The sequence below is a fragment of the Dermacentor variabilis genome, unplaced genomic scaffold (assembly GCF_050947875.1).
Source record: "Dermacentor variabilis isolate Ectoservices unplaced genomic scaffold, ASM5094787v1 scaffold_12, whole genome shotgun sequence".
Lineage (NCBI taxonomy): Eukaryota > Metazoa > Arthropoda > Arachnida > Ixodida > Ixodidae > Dermacentor > Dermacentor variabilis.
Genome location: NW_027460280.1, coordinates 31888880 through 31912454, shown reverse-complemented (window position 1 = coordinate 31912454; position 23575 = coordinate 31888880). Strand labels below are relative to the sequence as shown.

Below are 23575 nucleotides of genomic sequence, written 5' to 3'. Positions count from 1 at the left end.
TTTGGCAGCGGAAGCAGCACAACATTGGGTTGAACAAGTGTGACTCGTCATTGGCGATATTGGTACAACCTCCTATGACGAGTAAAGATCAGGATTCGGGGTTAAATGGCTAAGAAGGTTGGCTTTTATTGTTTTTCAAATTAAACCAGAAGCAATTAGTAAAAAAATTCTGCTGTAACAAAAGCCAGATGCTTGCAGCAGCATATATTAATTGTTTAAGCATGTTATTGCCACTCATTTAAGAAAAATTTGTTCTAATACTTTGTGTGAGGCTCTTGTCTGTATCATCACTGATGACAGAAATTGCTTGCAAAGTACATTCAAATGCCAGGGGATAGCGCTGTGATCCTGGATGAAAAATGAACACAAACAAGGTGCTTCCTTCTTGTTTTTTATCCCCTTTGTTTTCTTTTAGACTATATAGAGCTTTTAAAAATTGCTTGTGGCAGATGGTACAATTCTAGTCCTTCAGCTGTATTTACTCAAAGAGGCAGTTAATTGCACGAAAAGTATAAATGCATAATCAACTAACAACATTTCACTAAGTAAGTTTTTCACTATTTACATTATGGCGCGTATTTCAATTAATGAATTGTAGCCAGTGAGTTCTCGGGGCATATCTGCATGGAATGAACTCTTACCATGACACCACTTTCGAGATATTCATTCCCAAAGTGTGTGATAAATGACATTGGCATTCCAATTGATTGTAATCTAAAGCAAGCAAAGGACAGGACACGAGAGCAACAGGAAGCGTTGGCAGTGTTTCAACAAGAGCAGCTCAGGCAATCTCAAGCTCGTGCCTCTCTGGAGAACTGGTGATGTGGCTGCTGCGCAGAGCATTTCTCTTCACTGCAGTCGCCCCCCACCATGAGCCATCCTCATGGCTCATGGTGAATATAGTATCGTGGGTCGCAATATGGCTTCAGGTGCTGTACGTGGATGGTTTCATGATCACGACAGCATTGGCTCATAGGTGGCATGACTGGCTCGATGATATAGTTCACAGGCGATGTCTGGGCTACAACACGGTAGGACCCTTGATATTTGGAGACAAGCTTGGATGAGAGGCCAGCAGGAACAACTGGAACCCAAAGCTGCATATGTGAGTCTGGGAGAAAATGACAGTGTGGGTGGTTATCACGTCGAGATTTTTGTTGCCATTGGTTGACAGCTGTAAAGAAACGAGTTATCTGATGGCATTCTTCGGCATGGCGGGCAGCTTCAGAGATGGGTGTACATTCGGATGAGTCGTGTCAGTACAGAAGAATGGTGTCGAGTGTAGACGAAGGTTAGCGGCAATACAAGAGGAAGAATGGAGAAAAGCTAGTGTGGTGCAGTGTTGTAGGCATACGTCATGAATGGCAAAGTAAGCTCCCAATCAGTGTGATCAGAGGAGACATCGCCAAGGGTGCGGTTAGACCTTTCGGTCAAACCATTAGGTGGTTTGACATGATGAACGATTCGACATTCAGCAAGGAGTGCATTTACAACTTTGGAGAGGAACACACGTCCTCTATTGCTCGGAAGTTCGTGAGGTACACCGTGACGGAGAATAAAGCTTTTCAGGAGGAAGGACACTATATCACGAGCTGTGGCTGCAGGCAGAGTGTCTGTTTCCACGTATCGCATCAAGTAGTCAGTGGCGATGACTGTCCAGTGGTTTCTGGAAGCCGTGCTCGGAAGGGGTCCACACAGGTCAATGCCATTGCGATCGAAAGGCCTGGCAGGGACTGGGATTGGCTGGAGTGGACCAGAGACATGCTGAGCAGAAACCTTACGGTGTTGACACTGAAGGTGCGATTGAATGTAGTTGCACACAAAGGTGTACATGGCACACCAATAAAATCTGGAGGGAACCCGGGTGTACATTTTGAAAACACCCACGTGTACACACGGTGGGTCAGCATGGCATGCAGAACATATTGCACCACGGAGATGTCAAGGTACGACCAACAACCACTTATTGCTGTCAGAGAGATAGTTCCGGCGATAGAGAAGGCCGTCCCACATTTCAAATTGAGAGGCTTGACGGCACAAAGTTCGAAATGGAGGAAGAAGAGTCGACGGTTTTCAAAGGAAGCAGATAAGTGCGCTAATCCAGGCATCCTTGTGTTGCTCCAAAGTCATGTAGCAGCCTGCTGGGAGCGAAAGTGCTTCGTCTATGGCAGACAGGAAAGCAGCGCTTTCGGTTGACATGGGCAAACGAGAAAGCACTTCGGCATTGGTGTGGTTGTGACCAGACCTGTAGACAACGCGCATGTCGAAATCTTGCAACCAACCACAAAGCCCAGCAAGCTAATCGGCCTGAAGGATCCCTCAACGTGGACAGCCGACAAATTGCAAGGTGGTCTGTAATTACGTCAAAGGGATGACCATAGAGGTAAGGTCTAACTTTACCAAGTGCCCACATTATGACCAAACGTTCCTTCTCCGTAACTGAATAATTATTTGGTGAGGGTGCAGCTTGTATATGCAACGACATACTTGCTGAATCCAGATTTGCGCTGCACGAGCACAGTGCTGAGTCCAACACCGCTGGCGTCGGTTGTACTGCGGTCGGGGCTGTAGGGTTGAAGTGACACAATATTGGCGTCTAGGTTGGTAGACGATGCAACTCTTGGAAGGCATCGTCACAAGCGGGTGACCGGGTGTAATTTTTTTTGTCACTCTGTAAACGCTGATTCAAGGGAGCGGTGATGGATGCAAAATTCTGAATGAAGTGGCAAAGGATGAACAGAGGCCAAGTTAGCCACGAAGTTCTTTTATGGAGGAAGGTTAGGAAAAATCAGCGACTGAACGGAGCTCGGCGACGTCGGGAAGGATACCGTCTTTAGATACCACATGACCAAGGATGGTGAGCTGATGTGCACCAAGGCAGCCTTTATTCAGGTTGAGCTGAAGGCTGGTGTCAGTGAGGCACTGTAGCACTTCTAGCCTACAGAGATCGATGGGAAAAATTGGGTAAAAAGGTAACCACATCGTCTAAGTAGCAGATGCACGTTTTCCACTCGAGGCCATGCAAAAGGTTGTCCGTCATGCGCTCAAATGTTGTGGGGGCGTTGCAAAGTCTGAAAGGCACGACACAACATTCATATCGGCCGTTCAAAGGCCATTTTAGGTTAATCATATGGTGCCATGGGGGGGGACTTGCCAATAGCCACTGCTTAAGTCAATATAAGAGAAGAACTCTGTGCCTTGGAGACAGTCAAGGGCATCGTCAATTCTCGGTAGAGGATAAACATCTTTACAAGTTGTTTTTTTAAGACTATGGTAATCGGCATAGGACCAAATAGATCCATCCTTTCTAAAACAAAAACTAGGGATGCCCAGGGGCTATCTGAATGCCGGATGATGCCATGCTTGAGCATATCAGCTAGTGGTCGTTGATAACACGGCTCTCTGTCGTGGACACACAATATATAGTCTTTGTCGCAGTGGCACACTGGTACCCATGTCGATGCAGTAACAGGCAGTTGACGTGTGACCGAAGGAAATATACTGGTAGTCGAAAGAATAACTGAACTTGTTGAGAAGGCATAGAAGCTGGGCGCGTTGGGAAACAGTCAACGTGTCGGTGATGGAGCTGTTAAGAACATCAGGTGAAGTTGGCTCTTGCGCGAGGTTATAGGTCACTCCAGCAGCTTCATGAGTGGTGATGGAACGAGTTGGCATGTCAATGATGGCAGCAGGGTCAACACATTGGACGTGGCCAACGCACTCCCCACGAAGCAAAGTGAGGGGACATGACAATTGGTTGGAGATGAGCAGTCTGCCAACACCGGCACGAACTTGTAGAAGAGTGAAAGGCAGTGGGGAACATTTGCAACAAATGAAAATGGCAGATGATGTAAACAGTACACTTGCATCAGCAACAACTTTGCATGACACCGTAGCAAGGGCAGAGGTGTGTGGTGGAATTGCAACGTCTTCGGCAACAGATACTTTATCTTCAGCTTCACGAGCGTCAAGAAGTGGGGTGTCGCAAAGCGTTTGAAATTCCACTTCAGCCCGAGAACAGTCGATGATGGTCCTATTAGCATAAAGAAAGTCCCAGCCCAAAATAAGATCGTGGGAACAAGAATCCAGCACCAAAGATTCGACGATGCAGTGGAGGCCGTTAATCACAGTGCGAGCAGTACACGCAGCCGCAGGCGTGATGCGGTCTGCGCCGGCAGTTAGAAATGATACGTTTAAAAGTGGCGTTGTAACTTTTCTGAGCAAACGGCGAAGTTTGGCAATAATAACTGAAATTGCGGCACCACTGTCGACGAGGGTGAGTGCAGCGATGTCGTCCACCATAGGCATCAACAACATTAGTCAGAGAAGGGCCTTGGTCTTTTCATGGGTGATGCAGTTCCTGCCTCTGGAACTGCGCCAATTCGTTTTCCTGTTCCGGTGTAGAGGGCCGACGATGCACTGGCAAAAGTGAGCGGCGTCGAGGCGATGGCGGACGGCGGTCAACAAGAGGGCAGTGGTCGGAGTATAAAGACATCTGACCGGGGTTCCGAGATGCAGAGGATGACCGGCATGGTGAAACATATAGATCAGGATCGAAGCTAAGGCGGTAGGATGTTGCACGGTGAAGGCGAAATCGCGCGATGTGGCCAGGTAGACCACATGCAAAATATATTAGCCTGTTGTCGGGTGCACCCGCCGTGGTTGCTCAGTGGCTGTGGTGTTGGGCTGCTGAGCACGAGGTCGTGGGATCGAATCCCGGCCACGGCGGCCACATTTTGATGGGGGCGAAATGCGAAAACACCCGTGTACTTAGATTTAAGTGCACATTAAAGAACCCCAGGTGGTCGAAATTCCCGGAGTCCTCCACTACGGCATGCCTCATAATCAGAAAGTAGTTTTGGCATGTAAAACCCCATAATTAAAATTTTGTTATTGTTGTTGTCGGGTGTGCGCCATTGTCCACTGCCCTGTGGGTACTTAGGCTGAAAGAAGTGAGGAGGTGGGTGCAGTGGCATGGCTAATGGGAATGGCGCAACGGTCTGAGACGGTGGCCGTGTGACAGCCACGGCATAGCTGAGTGGTGTATTCACCTTGGTATAGGCAATGCGAGTCGGCACCGGCAGAGCCTTGCGGGCACAAGGTAGAGCTGTACAATCTTGCTCCTGTATGACCTGCCAAAGGCTGGCAGGCAAAGGCAAGGGTGGTTGCCCGGCAGTGGACAGCAGTGAAAGCTGACGAGTGACCTTAGCACAGACGAACTGCTTTACCTGGTAAAACAGTGAGTCAATGTCAGGAGCGGTGGCCATGCTCGAGAGGGTTTTGTCGGGGCAGGCAGGCGCCACCTGAGAAGACGCTGTCTGCGCAGCTCGTCAAAACTCTGGCAAAGCTCAGTGACCTTAGAAACAGTGCGAGGTTTCTGTAGAGCAGCTAATGAAAGGCTTCGTTAGAAATGCCCTCCATAATGTGACGAACCTTGTTCGCCTCCACCATCGTCGGATTGACACACCAACAGAGGTCGACGACATCCTCTATGTAGCTAGTGAACTTTTCACCACTTTGCTGGGATTGGCTTCGTAGGTGCTGTCCAACATGAATCTTGTGCACGCCAGGGCGGCCCAAAACTTCTGTAATGCTGGTCTTGAAGCTGGCCCACGTGATGAGAACGGCTTCGGGGTTTTTAAATCACAGCTTCGCGACACACATTAAATAAAAGATCGCCTTGTTGAGCTTCAGAGGATTGCCCCATTTGTTGGTGGTGCTTGCTCTTTCGTATGATTCCAGCCAAAACTCATCGGGGTTGCTGAAGATGTCAGGATCTCGCTGATGCTGGACACCGGCACATACAATGGCTAGTGAAACCAGTGGGGATATCTGGCTGGCGTCATCAAGCATGACGGACGACAGAGTGCGGCTGTGTATTTACATGGTGGGGCAAAACTGCAGCAACCTCCACCAAAACCTAAAGCGAGCAAAGCCCAGGACACAAAAGCAGCAGGCAGCGTTGGCAGCATTTCAACCAGAGCATCCCAGGCAATCTCGAGCTCGTGCCTCTCCGGAGAACTGGTGATGTGGCTGCAGCGCTGAGCATTCCTCTTCACTACAGGAAAATTAATTTTAATAATATTGGGCAAGTAATGTCCACCCAATCAAACAATTTGCCACAGACAATTTATGAAAAATCTGTATATAGCCAGAAAGAACAGCTGGTATATTTGGGAAAATGAGATGTTTTTACCTGTGCAAACTTAGGAGATATGGTCACTTGGTCTATGTACACAGATGTGCTGTGTGGAAGCTCCCTTGCATTTGATCAAGTAATGTATTTTTCATGTTTGTGAGACATTGTTTAGCAATAAGAACAAATTGTAAATGACAAATTGGTAATTGTGTCACCTCGCTCATGGGCCTGAGGAAGGTATGTGCCTTGGACTAAGTCTGCAGGGACATTTGTAGTGTGCTTCTTTGTTAGAGCTGCTCAAGATGAGCTGATATTTAAGAAGCATCAATTGCCCCATGAATTATAGCACTTGTGTGCAGCACAGTGGTGTAGTAGTGCATAAAAATTTGCAGGTTTAAATCCCAATACTGTACTCTGGGCTAAGAGGGACACCTTAGTGTAGGGCTCTAGAATAAATTTGAACACCTGATGTTCAAACTAAATATAAGATTTAGTGTTGTGTCTCCATCAATACGTAGTCACCATAGTCAGATATCAAACCTGCAACCTTGTGCTCAGCAACTGAGCAGCATAGTAAAAGAGGCACTGGGCAGGTGCAGTGTGCAGTGAAATGTAGTAGGAAGAATTGCAGTCAGAGGAGTTATGAACATGGATTGGATTTTGAAGTACTACATATAATATCAGTGATATTCATCTAGCTCTGAAGCCCAAAGGCTAAAAAAATTTTTTAATGTACTTTTTTTTTCATAAAGCCAGTTGCAGAGCTTTAAAACTTCGCACAAAGACAATAGTATGTTATACAGTTGAACCCTGCAATAATGAATTTCTGAAACAATGAAGTTCTTGTCACAACGAAATATTTTTGTATCCCTGGTGAATGCCCGTAGGATTCAATGCATTTCGCATATGTCGATTACGAAACTTCACTAAACTGCAATCCTACATCAATGAAATACGCCGAAACACGTGTAACACTAACAGAGTAAACAAAAAGTACTCAAATGCATTTTCTCTCCAGTTAAATTGCATAATATACCATCGCCGCACACAAAAACAGTGAAGCGCAGGAAGCGATTGCTAGTGCGAGAAGCCTGTCATGACCACCACCTTGTTTTTTGATTGCCCGTTTCAAATGGCAAGGCGGGCGCAACCACATCGCTGTCAACCTCCACTGACATGTGACTAAGTTCTTCTTTGCGAGCCGTATGCAGCGCATAACCTGCAGGAGAAAACAAAGTCCAGCCACAACAAAAAATCCGTGCTTCCGGCTGGGATTGAGATCCGAAAATGTGTCCCCTGTATTCAAGAATGCTAGCTTCGGTACCACTCAACTGGCATCGCATGTGGATTCGGCGTTGCTGGGGGCAGGTTTACCCGGTATTCTCGGTTGGTCACTTTTGGGAGATTTCACGTAATTTGGCACAGGACATGTTGTCATTTACAGGTGACAGCTTGCACTGGAGGAACGCTGTTGCTTGTAGAGGCTGACCTGTCCAAAATCTCGCGAAGGCAATCGAGTCAATACTGTCGTCCATAGACGCCAGTGTGTCTGATGCCAAGTTATGCCATATTCATGAAAGTTATTGCGTCACTCTCACACATAAGCTCCAAAGCATTCAATGCCAAGTTACACAAAATTTGCGAAAGTTATCGTATCAACGCTGTTGTCCATTGACATTGACATGTCTGGTACCGAATAATGTGAAATCTGGTGAAAGTGATTGTATCCGCAAAAGAGATCAACCGAGAATAAGGGCAAATGTTTGTGCGGAATGCAGTTGTTCATTGGCATCGACATGCCCGATGCTCATTTGCATGAAATCTTGCAAAAGTGATTGTATCCCTGAAAGTTATCAGTGATGCATGGTGCACGCTTTCTTATGTCGTCAATGCAATTTTATATCCTTGAGCAAAGCTCACCAAACTAGGATACCAGAATTTTGACAGTAAAGTTTCATTTTTCAGTGCATTCCCTATCTGTGCTGGCTCAATTTGCAACAACCAAATTCTTGCGAAAGTAAATTTTTTTGCTTTCTCTGCCGATTTTGTTATTGTGGGGTTCAAATGCACATAATAATAGATGCAGTCAGAAATTGAAGCAAAATACATATTTTTCTTTTTGTCATTGTATGAATGGCTTTGAGACACAGTATTTATTTGTTTGCAAAACTGCTTTTAGTAGCCAGCTGTACATTCTAGTTCCAGTAATATAAGATGCACTAAATGAACTGTTCACAAAATTTCATTCACATGCACTCAGCAGTTTGAAAAAAGGTGCAAAGGCAACCTGAAATTACGTTTTGAGGAAAACGCAAGTAAATGGCCAAGACCCGTCCACTTTCCAGTTAACACGACAACATAACAAAAAATTTTTCAAAAATTCGGCAGAGGCACTTAAGACTCTTTACGTGTGGGAATACAAAAGCAATATAGTCGCTTTGGTGAAATGTTTTTTATTTTTTTTCTATGCGTTCCTTGTCTGCACAAGCTCTCACCTGCGTTCTGACTGCATGTCGGTAAGGCCAAATAGAAATGCACCAAGCATCTGAACAGGCTCGCTTACCCCTGAGGAGTTCATAACTTAAAGGACCGTTTAGTGGTGTTCAATTGGACATTAGTGCTTGTTATTTTATACGCACATTCTATACACTCATGACGTGGCTCCTCTTCCTCCCCATTGGCTGCACCGTCACATGCCCAATGATGCACGCACTAGGCACACCTTTAGTCAACCAAAACCGTGGAGCTGCCGTGGTATCAGGGAAGCGGGCTCATTTCGCAACCTGCACCCTGCAGAAGAAATGAAATTACAAACAAGCGCTAACTACCAGTAAAGGTTCATTACAATGACCCGTGTTTACACTGAAATCTCATTGCCATTACACATGTGCAATTCACTTTCTTAAGGATGACGACTCCTTATCTGACAGGCGCATAGATGGGTTATTCACACACCCAGAACCAAGTTGTGAAATCATTTTTGCCTCTATTGTTTTATGTGTAAGCTTGCCACCATTTCTGCTCACAGAACTACACTATCAGTATGTAGAACGAATGAGCCTAAACAGCCACAATTCTCTCATTTGTCGCACTGGGTGCCCCATCCAGGCAATAACATTGGCACAGCTTCATTTGAGCCAATGACAAAAGAAAGAGAACAGAAAATGGAACTTATTTTCATAAAACTTCATACTGGACACAGAAAATGTGTTTATTACTTTTCGTCTGAGCCAATGACAAGAGAAAGAAAAAAGAAAATGAAACTGATTTTTATAAAACTTCATACTGGACAAAGAAAATGTATTTATTACGCCTGTTCAGCAGTTAATCGTAGCTGCATTTATGCGGTGCAGCATGTTTTAAAGCATCTTCTATGTACTGCAAGCCATTGCTCCACTACTGCGTTTCATGTGGGCGTAATCCAGAATCAAGAATGGGGCTTACAGATGGAAGCCTGTGATGTAGAAATTACATAAACAAGGATAAAGTGCCTCAGAAAGGATGGCCTACATTGCGAGAAGTGAACCAATCGAAATGTAGGCCATCCTTTCTGAGACACTTTATCCTTGTTTGTGTGGGGCATAATAGTAGTACTTGATCTTCAACCAAAGTGCAGTGTGCTGTGTGCACAGAGCACAAGAGAATGCGGCGTTGATAGAGTGGTAGAGTGTGGTGCAAGGCAACAGTGGTAGTATGCATGTGCAAACACCAATTTGGGAAAGAATCCAGGGTGGCGCATTACCATATAACTGACAGATCACAGGAGTTTTGAACTGCTGAATCAGGTGAGTTTCTATGTACAAGCAGTGTCGCAGGTCGATCAGTGCAAAATGATTAGTAGTTCTTCGTTATGAACTAGAAAAGGTTTATATCCATTTAAAGGAAATTTTCGCTTTGTTGAAACACAATTTTAAATGCTCGAGTTTCTTTGGAAATTCGAAGGAATTACAGTTAATTCATTATAACTCGTTGCGTTATAACATGGTTTGGATGTATAACTTTTAATGGTTGTCTAACAAGCGCAAAATAAGAAAAAAAGTGGCTGGGGTTCAATGTGGCTTGAACCTAGTTATATGAGTGAAATCTCTGTTAAGCATGATTGGACACGATTCTTCAGTGCTTCTTCCCCGCTAGCTATATCGACAGGGTGCTCGGACTCAGCCTGGTGGCTGTAGCAACGTGTTGACGCACTTGCACTGGCGCATGCTTCATCCATGGCGAGACTGAGCAACCAAGCGCCTTCAAAGCAACTGTTAAAGCATGTTAGTCCGACGTTATCAGTGTGCGGGCGAGTGGTGCTCGATACCGGGCATGTCAGAGCATGTTGGCAGCGTCTGGTTATGTTCCCTGCGCCAGTGCGTCAGACCATCGGTCGAACTATTGTTCTCGCCAACTTGATGTAATGTGTGCGTCGCACTATGTCGGACTATATTTAGCCCTTTAAACCCTTACTCAGTCACGTGGTACACAGCAGCGAGGCTCGAGCGAGTGCAGCTGCGACGCCTCTCCACAGCGGATGATGTGACGTGGCGTCATAACTTCACGCATGTGTGCTGGTGGTGGCTGAAGGTCAAACGTGTGCCGAGATTGACCTTGGGAGTTGTACTTCGAGGAATAGAGCTTTGGCTCTAAAATCTATTTTGGAGCGAAGTATCACCCCACCTTAACTTTTGAGAGTCAAAGTGCACTGTTATGTATGTACTGCTGTGTAATGTACCGAGCAAGCACTCATGCTTGAATAAGTGCCCACTGCCTATTTTTAGATTTTAATGCAATGAAATGAATAGCAAATGAGCTCTGACATATTGGGCTCCCAGGGGTACAGCACTATCATACCATTGCTGGTGTCTGGCGCTGTCTGCATTTTGTACACATATTTTTCAGCACTGACCATATTGTGGGTTGGAGTAGGATATTAAAGGGACACTAAAGAGTTAGATAATTTGAGCTGCATTGGCAGGTTATCCTTCTGCAATACAAAAAAGCCACTCTTACCATGATAAGAGGCTTGATAAGCCAGTAAGATGAACTCACAAAAGACGGGTGGTGGCATAGTGAAGTTCCCATTACAGCTTGGTGCGATGTCATGGATTTTGATTACATCTGCTTGGGCCTAGTTATTTGTTTATTTGTGATGATGTGAAGTAGCATTGTATTGTAGAGAAGCCAAAGGTTGAACTTGACAAGTTTTAAGAACAGTCACTGCTCCACAATGGGTCAAATGTGAGAAGATACTTTAAAATCCATAATGCCACACTCGCACTTGGGTTTCAGTGCTAGATTCAGGAGCAAGATGTTTGGTCTTCTTTTGTAGTAATCAAGCTCTTACTGCAAAATGAAGAAAAATAGTTTTCAAAGAATATTTGATCAATCTAAACTGATTTAGAATTTCTCTTTTGTATGTCTTTAACACCATTGAATTACAAATTTTTCATTCATTTATCTTTTTGCACATTGGTCACTAGGAGGAGTGCGGTCAATCTTTTATGTATGCAGAACTGTTGCCACATTATATATCCCACCTCCCCATCAATCACCGTAGGCACATTTGCGCCCAACTTAATATTGATTTTACAAATGAATATTTGATTGGTAGGGTCAAGACGTCCCTGTACACATCTTGTGGTGCTTTGGTGCAGGTAGTGCTGAAAATTGCACAGTGGCTAGTCACATTTTGCTGGCATTGTTCTGATTTGCTGCACCAAGTTTGTCTGTGGCATTTTCTTACTTCTGGCTATAGAAACTAGCTTACTTATGTTGTTCGAAAAGAGGAAAAAAACCTGGAAAGCTGCTTAGTAGATAAACGACTGCATTGGCATTGTTCTTTTAGTTGCATCTGACTGCATGTCACTTGTTACCTGGAGTGGACATGCACAGTAATGCATTTACACGGAAGATTTGTTTTATATGCTTTCTAGGCCATGAAATTTTACTAGGCTTGTGTGAATAGTGATTGTTGAGACCAAATCAAATATAGAATACATTGCGAATATGTTTCCAATAATGAATAACTGTTACCACAATTCATATAAAACAACGTTCACATCCCAGTATTATTAAAGCTAGCAAGTTTCTGTCATTACATAGTATGCTGTGAAGTGTTGTTCATTAAAAGCACAAATGAAGCATTAGAATTAGTTTCTTCACATGCAGAAGGCTTTTCAGAGAGAGCGAATGATCGCTGTACAACCTGTAATGTATGGCTGCCTAAGTGACATAGCCTGCTCCATTATGCAAGTTCTCATGTTTTATGTCTATACTATGCTTGTGAGGGTGAACATTTACTGTACTTTTGATCCCATTTTATGTTTATTTGGGTGCAGTTGACGTTTTCAAATACTTTTAGAGTATTTGAAAACGATCTGGGGGGGGGGGGCACTTATGAATAGCGACTATTCGAGTTGAAAACTGAATCATACATTACACTGTTTGATTCATTATTTGAAAGTTTCGAATACCATATATACTTGTGTAAGGGCCGCTCTCATGTAAGGGCTGCACTGCTACTTTGGAGGGCAAAATTTTGGAAAAAATTAAAAACGTCCCGCCGAAAAGTGAAGTTAGTGCCGTTGTTGCTAGATGACTCTAGCTGCTTTTCGATCGATGCCGCTCAGGCTGGCACTGCCGTGACATTATTTTTTTGTGTGGTGTGTCGTCTTGGCTGTGTTGGCAGTGCTTCCAGTCAGATCGGTGGCATTTCGCCTCTAGAGAAGGGAGCCCTGTTTGGGTTAGCGCTCGTCAGGGACAATGGGCCTGCATCTGAGGTCGTTTACTGCAGCATTATGTCATTTGTGCCGCTCTTACCCTCTGCTACAGTTCTGGAAACGGCACGAACCTTTAGCAGGCCAGCATCGACCTGATTTGTGTAAGGGCCGCACCCAGCCAAGACTCTATAAAATGAAGCGTGGCCCTTATACGAGTATATACGGTATTCGCACACCCCTAAACTTGTGCAAAATACCAGTGCTTTCCCCTTTCATTTCCAAGGGTTTAGTTACACACATCTTCTTGTCCTTATTAGATGTGTCATGACTTTGGGACTTTTCGTGTCCAGTACTGTACTATTCTGCCACTGAGTATCTTTTCATCTTTAGGACAATGAGCTCAGTCTTTCTGTCATGCAAAATTGTGTCCAGTGTTGCATAAATATCTTAGATAAAGCAATAAATAAGGGAGGGACTGTTGTGTCCATCATGTCCTATGGTAAGATAAACTGATTATTATAGTCAATATTGATTAATCTTAATTTGACTATTTGTCAGAACCAAGAGGCCCCAGTGCTTGTTAAGCGTGTATGTAGAACATTATATAGTAGGTATTCCTTAACTACTAAGCTTCTGGCTATCCTATTTAAATTAAAACATTAGACACCTGCTAGCAAGAAAACTAGTCAAATCAGTGACCTGATTTAAATGAACTGGCACCAAGACATTTGGCCTGGAGCATTATTTCATGCAGTGGCTGTTAATAAAATAGTTGCTAGTAGGCCACCGTTCAAATCCATGCAGAAAAGCGATGAACTATTTTAAGATATATTAAAGAGAAAAACAATTTCAACTGCATTATTAAATTAACCTTCTACAATGCCAAAACAGACACTCTTAGCATGAGAAGATATTTCTGGTAAACCAGAAATAGACGCAAAAACAAAAGATGGGTAGCGCCACTGCTTCAAAATTCCTGCACCAACTCGGCATTTCCTCGAGCCTACTTAATATTTTATTGGTAAAAATCGACTACATTTTATTCTGAAAGAGTAAGACTGAGCTTAGTAAGTATCAAGAAACATCACTAATTTAGAACAGCCCAAGTACTTAAAAATATTTGCAATCTCTGACATCTCACTGATGTGCCAGTGCTGGTGTTTTGGTGTGAAACTAAGAAAAATGAAACTTTGGCCTTCATTATCTTTTCTAATAATTTGCCTATTACCCTGGCATTTATGAAATTAGAGTTTTAAAAGAAACTATCACTTTTAGCTGTTTTAGAATTTGTTTGGTGTCCCTTTAATGTATGGTTATTTTTTAGGGCATGTTTGTAGCATACATAAGTGATTGGCACCTCTGTATTTTGTAGGCTATATAAACATTGTTGAAGTAAAAGAATGTTGCAGAAGGATTACTTTTGCTACCCCTTTGGTCCTGCCTTTTCCGCATATGTCAGTATGAAGTTTAGCTGTGCAAAGCTTGACACAATATGTAGATTTTGATGAACAAAAGACTATTTTTGAGACATCACAACCTTCAGTTCTTGGGATTTTTCTTAAGGCAGTAAGCGTTTACACTTGTTAATAGGAGACAGCAATTGATTAGGGAACAAATCCACCTATTTTGAAAAGTCTACTTTTTGTTTTGGCTACTGCACTGATATTTCTAAAAGGTTTTAGCACTTGCTGTGCTTTTTATGGCCAGCCAAATGGTGGAAGCAAGGACTGTATCCCTGCTGCTTTGCTCTGTCATGGTCACCTCAAGCGCTATAAGTGTACCCAATGGCTTTTCTAGACCTTACAAGCAATACATATGGATTGATCAGTAAAAGCATGTCACATGCAGTTAGAGAGCTTATATAATCATTCCATTGTGCATGGAGCACAGATACCAATTTGCATCAATATTCACCTCTGGTAGCATGACCCTTTGCTGAACTTAACTTGGCACTATAGTTCTTCCTGCTTCCAACTCTTTTTCTGTAAAAGTGAAATTGTGTTTAAAGGACACCTCACCTGTGACACAGGAAATAGTAGTTATGCAGCCTATCATTTAATGTAAGAAAGCATTTGGCTTCGTTTCCCTTATCAGTCAAGTCTATTATGATGCTTAAAGAGTGCAGAGTAAGATAGACAGGAGTGCCAACTTAGCTGATGATGCAGTCCAACTTATGTTCTGCAGATTCAAGCTTTCGGGGAGCAACGCATAGCGTTAATAGCATTAGAACTTGCTGCTACCTTTATTAATAACTGTGCTGCATGGCCCCTGTGCCTGTTCACAATGCTGACAATACGGCAAGCACACGGCACAGCAATACAACTGTCGCGGCTATTTTCACCTGCAAATGACTAGCCAATACACATAGTTTATCAAACAATGTTTAGTACCTTCATTTCCTTTCAAATGGCATAAGTTACCTCATCTAAAAGCAGTGATTATTGTAACTGTGTATTATAACATTAAATACCTTGAAGTAGCCATTTTTGTAGAATACCTTGGTTACAACTGTTACTGGTTTTTAATGGCATTTCATTGGTCTTTCATAATTGCTATAAGTGGGTTTGACTGGAGCTGTTTTCAGTCGGGACTTGTTAGATAATGAACCTGGGCCCAGATTCGCAAAAATCCTCTTATGCAAGCATGGGTTATGATTCGCTGGCGTGCTTCCTGTAGTGTAGTCAGTACCGTCATTCTTGCTGTCATATTTACTGGCATGTGAGCACCAGCTAATTGTAAAACACACTTGCATAAGATTTCAAAGCACACTCGTGTAAGAGAAGTTTTTTGAAGCTGGGCCCCCATCATTGCACAGTTCCATTTGGCAGAGAAGGCATGCACTGGTGGTGTGTGTAATCTTGGCAAACACACAGGCTTGTTTCATTTGAAGTTAGACTAATATGCTAAAGGATACACAACACTGTAAAGAAAATGCCAGTTACATCCTGTTTCTGTGTACTGTAGCTATTCATTTAGGAAGCTTGTCATCCTCATTTCTCCACCTTCAGATATTGTAAGATTAATGGCTGTTGCCAAACAGATTCACTCTTTATCTGTATTCATGATTACTGTCCAACAAATCAGTTTAACTGTGCATGCTTCTCAGTCTTGTGAACTCTTTTTCTTGTTGCAACAGGCAATGGCCACCCTGGTGGCCTGGGCTTTGCCCCACGAGGAGGAGGAGGACGTCAAGGGATGCCTTACAGTTCCATGCGTATGCCTCTGCCCAACCACAACAATGGGTTTGGCATCAATGCAGGAGTGCCCAGTGCCAAGGCTCCAAGGCCCAACCGGAGGTAGCAACTGCACCGACCCCCCCCCCCCCAACCCTCCTCCTCTCTTTAAACAACACTGGTCAGCCATGGAGCGCCATCATGCTGTTGTCAGCATTGGCCTTCAGGCATACATCAGGGCTGTTTGCTTTGGCTATACTGTGTGCACCTGGTTCGGTTTTGTACACTCTTGTTGTGGCTGGTATCTAAATTTCAAGTTCAGAGAAGTTCGCACTTGATGATAAGCAGCAGCCATATGATATTTAAGTACTCTGTGGTGCACAGTATAGGTACACTTAGCTCCACCCAGTGTGAGTCATAGTTTTTATTGCCGTGCTGGGTGCGAGCAAAGTTTCACCTTCTGCACATGAAGTAGCCAAGGCAAACAGCACTATTTATCAAGAGTGATTGCCTTATCTTTGAAAGGCAGATAGTGCTACCAGTGCTCAACAGCTTGGCACTTGGCCTTGGTGCCATAAGGCAGGGATATGGCCTAAACTTCTGTTCAGTAGCTCAGCAGTGCCAATGATAAAACTGTATGGAAAGTCCAAAATGCAACTAAAATTAGAAAATAAAACTTGCTGTTCCCAAGCAGTTGTACTTAACAGCTTAAAGAATTGGTTTCAGGAACAATGATAAAAAGTGCATTTAATGTTGGCATTTCTGCTTTTGCAGCGATAAAAAAAATGAAAGCATGGGCTTCATGATGTAGCATCCCCATTTGGCTGCAGAATATTCTGGAACCTTAATTTTTTCTCTGCAATGTTTGCATGATGAAATGTAGGCCTATAATTGTTACAGTGTAATTTGATGTAGGTGTGATATGGACAGTGTGAAAGGATTTCAGAAATTTTTGTGTGTGTGTGCTTCTGTTAATAATTTTTTTTTTTGCTTCTGTTATTTGAAAAATACGCTGTGAATGGAATCATGGGAGTCAATTTTATGAGATATGTGAAAGTACGTTGGAGCTCCTTTGTGAATTGCTGGCCTTCTTGTTCACAGGTTGTGGCTAGCAATGCAGAACTGTGATGCTTATTTGTGTATGTTCGTGGTGTTCGTTTTCTGTTTTTGTAGATGAGCTTTGGGGAAACTTCTCTCGAAACTTCAGTGTATCAAGATTGCTGCAGAGGCAATCTGCCAGGTGTCTGTACGGCAGGCCTGTTCCCCCTCCCCCCTTTCTTTGTTCTGAATTGCGTATGCTTCTGCTCTTTTCCTGCAATTTCCGTATTGGTTACAGTCAGGCTTATTGCCAAAAATGCTTATCAGCCACCTCACTGTGGCACTCTTTGCACTGATAGTGGACTGCTTACTTTAAGTGCACAATCTTAAATCACCTATTATCAAAGGGCACTGTCTTTGTTTATGTAGCAGTTTCCTGTTATCATCAAACCAAAAACAAGTTTTCATGCATGGAAAATATGATATACAAATGTTGCATTGCAGCTTGAAGGAGCTTAGATCACACAATCTGCTTGATATGCTGAAAAATATTTTTGGAAGGAGAGGAACAATGACAGGTTCTTCATTTTTATAAGTTTTCTTTTATTGCTTTTCTTGCTATTGATTTATTGATGTGTGGCAGTTGCAAGAATTAAGTGTGGTGGGTAGTGCATTAGAGAAAACATTGGCTATCACAAAAATCTGTGATAACAAATTGCTTGCTGTCCAGTGGTTTCCCTTCACTCTGCTAGCTATACAGAATTCCTGGAGCATTGATTGTGTAAGCATTCATGCATTCATTGGGCTGGGAGCATTGCATGTTGATAACAGGACTATGTAAACCATACTGACAATGATGTCTACATTTTATTACATAGCACAAGCCTTCTGCTAGAATCTTGTGAATAGGAATTGACATTTACATTCGTAAAACAGTTCTTAATCAATAGTGAACTCCACTGCAACATGCCAGAATTGTTCTTTACAGTTGGGTGGTGCCATGCTGAAGGCTGAATAATGTATCACATGGTGCAAATAGATGGAAGCACCAGGATACCACTGTCTAGCAGCTAGGAGTCTAATCAGCATTCCATGTACACCATGGGGGTCTTGCATCATGCACGGAGGGTTAAATCTAATGAATAGGTTCAGTGCAGCTTGCGTTCAAGGTGCAAGATTATTGATGCTGGTGCAGCAATCTTTCTGAGAGGTGGTTGCAAGATCAAAATGAAAGCTTGTATATATCTTTCAAGGTGAAGTGTAAACATGTTCAATGTTAGCAGCATGCCCTCTCTAAAAAGAAATGCTACTGAGAAAAAGGCTGTGTTTTAAGGTCCACTGAGGAAAGTGCCTAACAATGCACTTGCAATGGGCAGCAAATGAGCCACCTTAGACATGACATGACAGCTCTACCTTCAAATGCAGCCGCACTCAGCTTTCCCATGAATGAACAGGAAAAGCTTTGCAACAAAGGTTTTATGTCCCTAAATGGTTCCTGGGTAAGGATGAGATTATTTACTAGGTGAACGGAAACCTTTGGACAGAGAAATGTGAAAAGCATTCACCACTTGTTGTGAAGCTTAATTTGAGTTTTCATTTCTGCCTTAGGCATTTGAGGATTGGTTTGTTGCAGATTTAGTGCGGAGAGTACTAAGGCTACTAGAAGGATGTGCTGGACATCAGCTTCAGCTCCTTGCAACTTGCTTCACTGCAATTCACTCGGCAATAGAAGTGTACAATGTGCAAAAGCAAGGGCAGCACCTGGGCAGACTCTACTTCTGCTAGCTGCGTCCTTTATTTTGTTTGTGAAACATCAAGTCAATGTCTTGATCATGCATGTCAACCAGGCGTAGAATCCATAGTTTAGTGTACAAGCGTAAATACATGTGAAAAATTATTTTGTATTTGGAAACTCCAGCTCCTGTGCTGCCACCTGTGCAAATGCATGAAAGACGTTTTGCAGGCTTCATTATTATTTTTGCCTTGTAAAGTGAAAGAAGTCTTGACAATATTATTGACTTTAGTTCTGACAGTACTGGCAGCATTTCAAATGTTTCCAGCAATTCTCAAAATCTTTTTGACTGGCATTTAAGTTCTGATCTGCCTGAAAATTGATGGAATGTGAACTCAATGGAGCAAAGTGGCATGCCAGTGATTTCAAAGGCCCTGATCTTCACCACTGGTATTTTTGGAAAATGTTTCTCTTCCACTGCTATCTTTCTTTTAGATAGTTTTGGGAATCTGCTGCTGAGTACGTCGTTTCTCTTGTTGCTGGTCGAGCAGCATAAGTGCTACCCAGAGTAGTCCATTTCTGCTGCTGTTTGAATCACTCGTGAAGAGATTTAGTTCCAGATAAGTGTGTCATATTGCGATTTCCTAGCTACCATATATGCGTTGAGTCATCATGATTGTATTGTGAGTGCACTGAAGATTTTATGCATTGCTTGAAGTGACAAGCCAGTGCTGTAGCTAGGGGCGAGGCTAGTGTCGTGGTCTAGACCATTGAGGAAGATGGGAGCAGTGGCTCGACTATCTTGCAATGTGTTGGGTGCGTCCAACCAACATCTCGGCTACCTTTGGTGCCTAGCTTTTCACAAGGCTTTCCTCCACTTGCCATCTGTCTTCTTCCTGTCTCTGTATAAAAACACTCTCTCCCATTTATTTAAGAGTGGTTACGTGAACAGATGGATATTATGTTATACAATTTTGGTTATATACTGGAAGTTATAAAACACTGTTTAGGGTGCGTTTTACCGAGAAAATTTTTCGAAGTGGTTACTGGTTGAAAGAGATGAAAGAAATTGAATTGTCCTGTTGCCATAATGCCAGGAGGTGAGCGCAACAGCCAACAGAGACACTGTCCTCCTTTTCCTCGACATAACGAAGCCAAAGGACCGAGTCATGGTCGCGAAACTATCCCCGCCTCCTTTTGTTTCTTTTCTCTCGTATTTTGCTGCGAAACTGTTTTAATGGGCGGTATTCCACAATGGATGATTAGCTGAAGTCATGTGCCATGGTCGGTGATGTTGCAGGCAGTGTGTTTTGCGAAGAGGCATTTGTGCATGTGACCTTCGCTTTCAAGTGGAAGGGGGTGCGGCCTTTTGTTTGAAATGTCAGCCTTTTTTCATGCCACACAGCCTCATACATACTCTGCAGAGATGATTGCGACCGTGTGATCTGTGAGTCATGCTTGTTTGTTTGCAATGCCAGGACCTGATGAGGGCCTTTTAAAATGAAGTGGTGGTGGGTGCCGCCAAGCTCATTATCTTAAGTGATAAATGCGAGTGCTGCTGTGCGGACAGGGCACAAAGTAACACGTAGACGGGCTTTTGCGACCTTGCAGAATTGCAACCCAAATTCCAGCTAAGCCGACTTTTTAGTAGTAGTAGTAGTAGTAGTAGTAGTAGTAGTAGTAGTAGTAGTAGCAGTAGTAGTAGTAGTAGTAGTAGTAGCAAGTTCATTTATTGTAGGTAGGAAGGAAAACGGCAAATGAGACGAAGACGTTGCTGCACATGGCACGTATTCTTCACAGGAAAGTAGTGGTAGCTGACAATTGTTGTTTGGGGACAAGATAAGCTAAAAGGGTGTGTCTGTTGTAGTGTATGCATTGGTGACGAGATGGACTGTTGTGTGACCAGAGGTGCTATTCAGGACACTTTCGAATCCCACCATCTCATCCCCTTTGAGTGACTGAAAACGCTAATATGGCCGTGTTCATAATAGCATCCCAGATTGCTCATTCTTGACACTCGATCCTGTGGTTAAAGCAAATAGTTTCTTTTCCTCTTTCACTTGTTTGCATGGTTGGCGGTCTGAGCTTGATCATCGCACTTTCACCGGCGATATAAAGGCAACCAAGTTGAACTGCGCAATTGTCGCTGAACATCAACTAGCTCTTTGAGACGCATGTGCTGTCACGCATGGGCTTTGGGGGGTGTGAAGGTTTACATGCTGCAGCACTTTGCTCAGGAAGGACAGGCTTCTCCTGCTGCCATTCTCTCTGTGGTGGCTGTAGGATAGGAGGATGGTGGTAACTTCCTACAGCGGCGCTCACACCATTAGAGACGACAAACATATGTCGAATCAGCTTATATAAAAAGCCATCTATGCTACCTCTGCAGGTGTGCTCTTTAGCGACTCTGTTCTTTACGGAAATACGCAATGTAACAAGTGCAGCCTAAGTATCCTCACTGCAACAAATGTACGCCATCAAATGCATAATTATTTTAATAGATAGGTTTAGAATAGTGTTTGCAAGCAAATGTAAACGCATTACGTGGAAACAAAAATAGTGTTGTCCTCACTGCGCATGCTCCGAACGTTATTGGGTTTCTGCAGTTTACATGTACTATGATAAGTACATTATTTGGCAAGTATAGACCCTTTCACTGTTTACAAACATAGGGCTGGACGACTTCCGGTTTTGCTCACCGACATAGCCCGCTAAATCTAGTGAGCAAGAAACGCATTGGCCGCTATATAGAGTAGGAGCAGTGCGTTAAAATCTAAGCCCGCAGCTTTTCAGCACTTTTCCTCTGTACATAACGACACTTTTACAAGTCAACATTACCGCAAGTTATACGAGAAATTTTATGTATTAATATTAAGGTGCAGTGTGCATGTCTTTTATCTCAAAACTTAAGAGTAGACTTTCCACTCAGTGGAAGAACTTCAAAACACGCTTTGTGTTCCGGCGCAACAGACTGATGAGGCCCATGACCGGAAGTTCCTTGGGGCCGCTCTCTTGCTGCTGTTATCGCGCGAAGGAAACTGCCCATAACATTTGTAAGGTTCACGCACGCTAAGAAATAGCGTTGTGGAACATGGGGGGGGGGGGGGGGGGGGGGCTTGTGGCTCTCGCTTAGCATGAATTTTCGTGGTGGCTATGTTATCACTCTCATTAATTGCCATAAACTATTGAAATGAGCTTTTGCTTCCTCTAAACTTACTTGAATTAGACGTGCGTGTAGCACGTTCAATTTCCGAGATCATTCGGCGATTATGGTGCCCGTAGGCCTAACGAGATGCGTCTACATAGCAACAACAGGATGGTCGCTAATGGATTGCCTTGACATGGATAGATATGGAACGAGGCACCAGACGGCGCCCTGTCTTCCGTCTTCCTTACATTTGTATTCCTGTACGTTAAACTAAACATGTTGAAGGGATACGCACTGTAACGTCCCACAAAGGTACTTGCATTTAACGTATGTAAGGTGACAAATGCTATTCCAAAAGTGTCTGTTGAAGCAAATAGCTTTCTAGAAGTGGTCGGATATTTGCTTACACCGACCATCATCAATCACTTGTCACCCGGCGCACGTTGTGCGATTTGTTAATGGGACACCAGCTGGCTTAATAAGTGCTCAATTTGAATGCTGTTTCATACGTAGTAGGCAACGCTACGAAGATACTTTTCCCAGGCTTGTATTTGCAGCTAGATGTAGTTCATCAAATTATAAAAGATAGTGGTATGTGGCATATAATTCGATGTAATATTAAGTCTCATACTTTCATATCACTGCATATGGTGTAGGACGATTTCAGTGTGCACATCAGCAGTGCTCGATGGTTGGTCCCATGGAACCAAGAATCCTAGTCCGATGGTCCCGTGGGATGAGGGCCCACTGTTAGCAGGTTGCACTGTCGGATATGGTTCAGGCCAGGGCATGCCAACTATAGTTGTTTGATTGTAGCCACAGATTCCGGCCAAGGTATGTTTGCAATAGGTGTTTGATTGTAGCCGCAGACGCTGGAGCATAGCAATATGGGCAGGTATCCCTAAATGGTCCACGGAGATGTTGTGGCCAGGCATAGGTGACCATTGGGGTAAGTGCCGCTCCCAGATGGAGTTGCCGCAACACCACCACCTCCTGTTGGGTAAGGTTGCCTGGGAGGTTTGAACGACACGGTGGAATTAAATCTCGCGTGGTGCGATGGAGAATTTTCTTGCGGTGGAGGAAATCACCCTTGGGGCATTTGAGAAAGGTTCGTCGAATGTAGGTGGTAGCCCACTGTGGTAGTAGTGTCAGTTTGTATGTGAGCGGAAATGGGGTTCCGTGGAGTCCACTGTACCTGAAGCTGACAGGGTGCTTGTGCAGCCATGTGGTATATTTCATCTGCCAAAGGGTGGGCATTGTATACTTTTCGAATCTGTTTTATGGCCGAGGTGGTGTCCCTGCGTACTATAACCATAGTCAGTGACACAGAAGCAGCTGTCGCCATGTGTCTTGTAGGGCCATAGTTTCAGCACCGACCAGTGGGATTGGAGTTGTCAGACGATACACATACTTATGACTGGGTGCCCAGGCACAGCGGTGGGCGTAACCACTTGCTTGTCTGTGTAGCTCACATCAGTGTAGGGCACCAGTGAGCCCGTCCGAGTGTGGCATCTGCTTCTTCTGTGGCCCCTGAAGGCAGCCAATGGATGAGGGACCGGATTTCCTGGATAGCTGATGGGTTTGTTTTATGGGAGTTGCTGGTGACTCCAGAGTAGCAGTGCTTGAGCATTACAGGTCTAA

General features: G+C 43.8%; 1 protein-coding gene and 1 long non-coding RNA gene across 3 annotated transcripts in view; one reads left to right on the top strand and one right to left on the bottom strand.

The window, feature by feature from the left end:
• Positions 1-23575, bottom strand: part of LOC142566122 (uncharacterized) — a 96078-nt gene that overhangs the window by 4470 nt on the left and 68033 nt on the right. For both annotated transcript variants that reach the window (XR_012824971.1, XR_012824970.1), the window contains exon 2: positions 8779-8929. This is a non-coding gene — a long non-coding RNA (uncharacterized LOC142566122). The remainder of the gene's footprint in view (positions 1-8778; positions 8930-23575) is intronic.
• The window catches only part of LOC142566120 (SOSS complex subunit B1), a 67895-nt gene that overhangs the window by 29711 nt on the left and 14609 nt on the right, over positions 1-23575 (top strand). The window contains exon 7 of the mRNA XM_075676920.1: positions 15980-16139. Coding sequence (XP_075533035.1) covers positions 15980-16139 — 160 coding nt within the window. The remainder of the gene's footprint in view (positions 1-15979; positions 16140-23575) is intronic.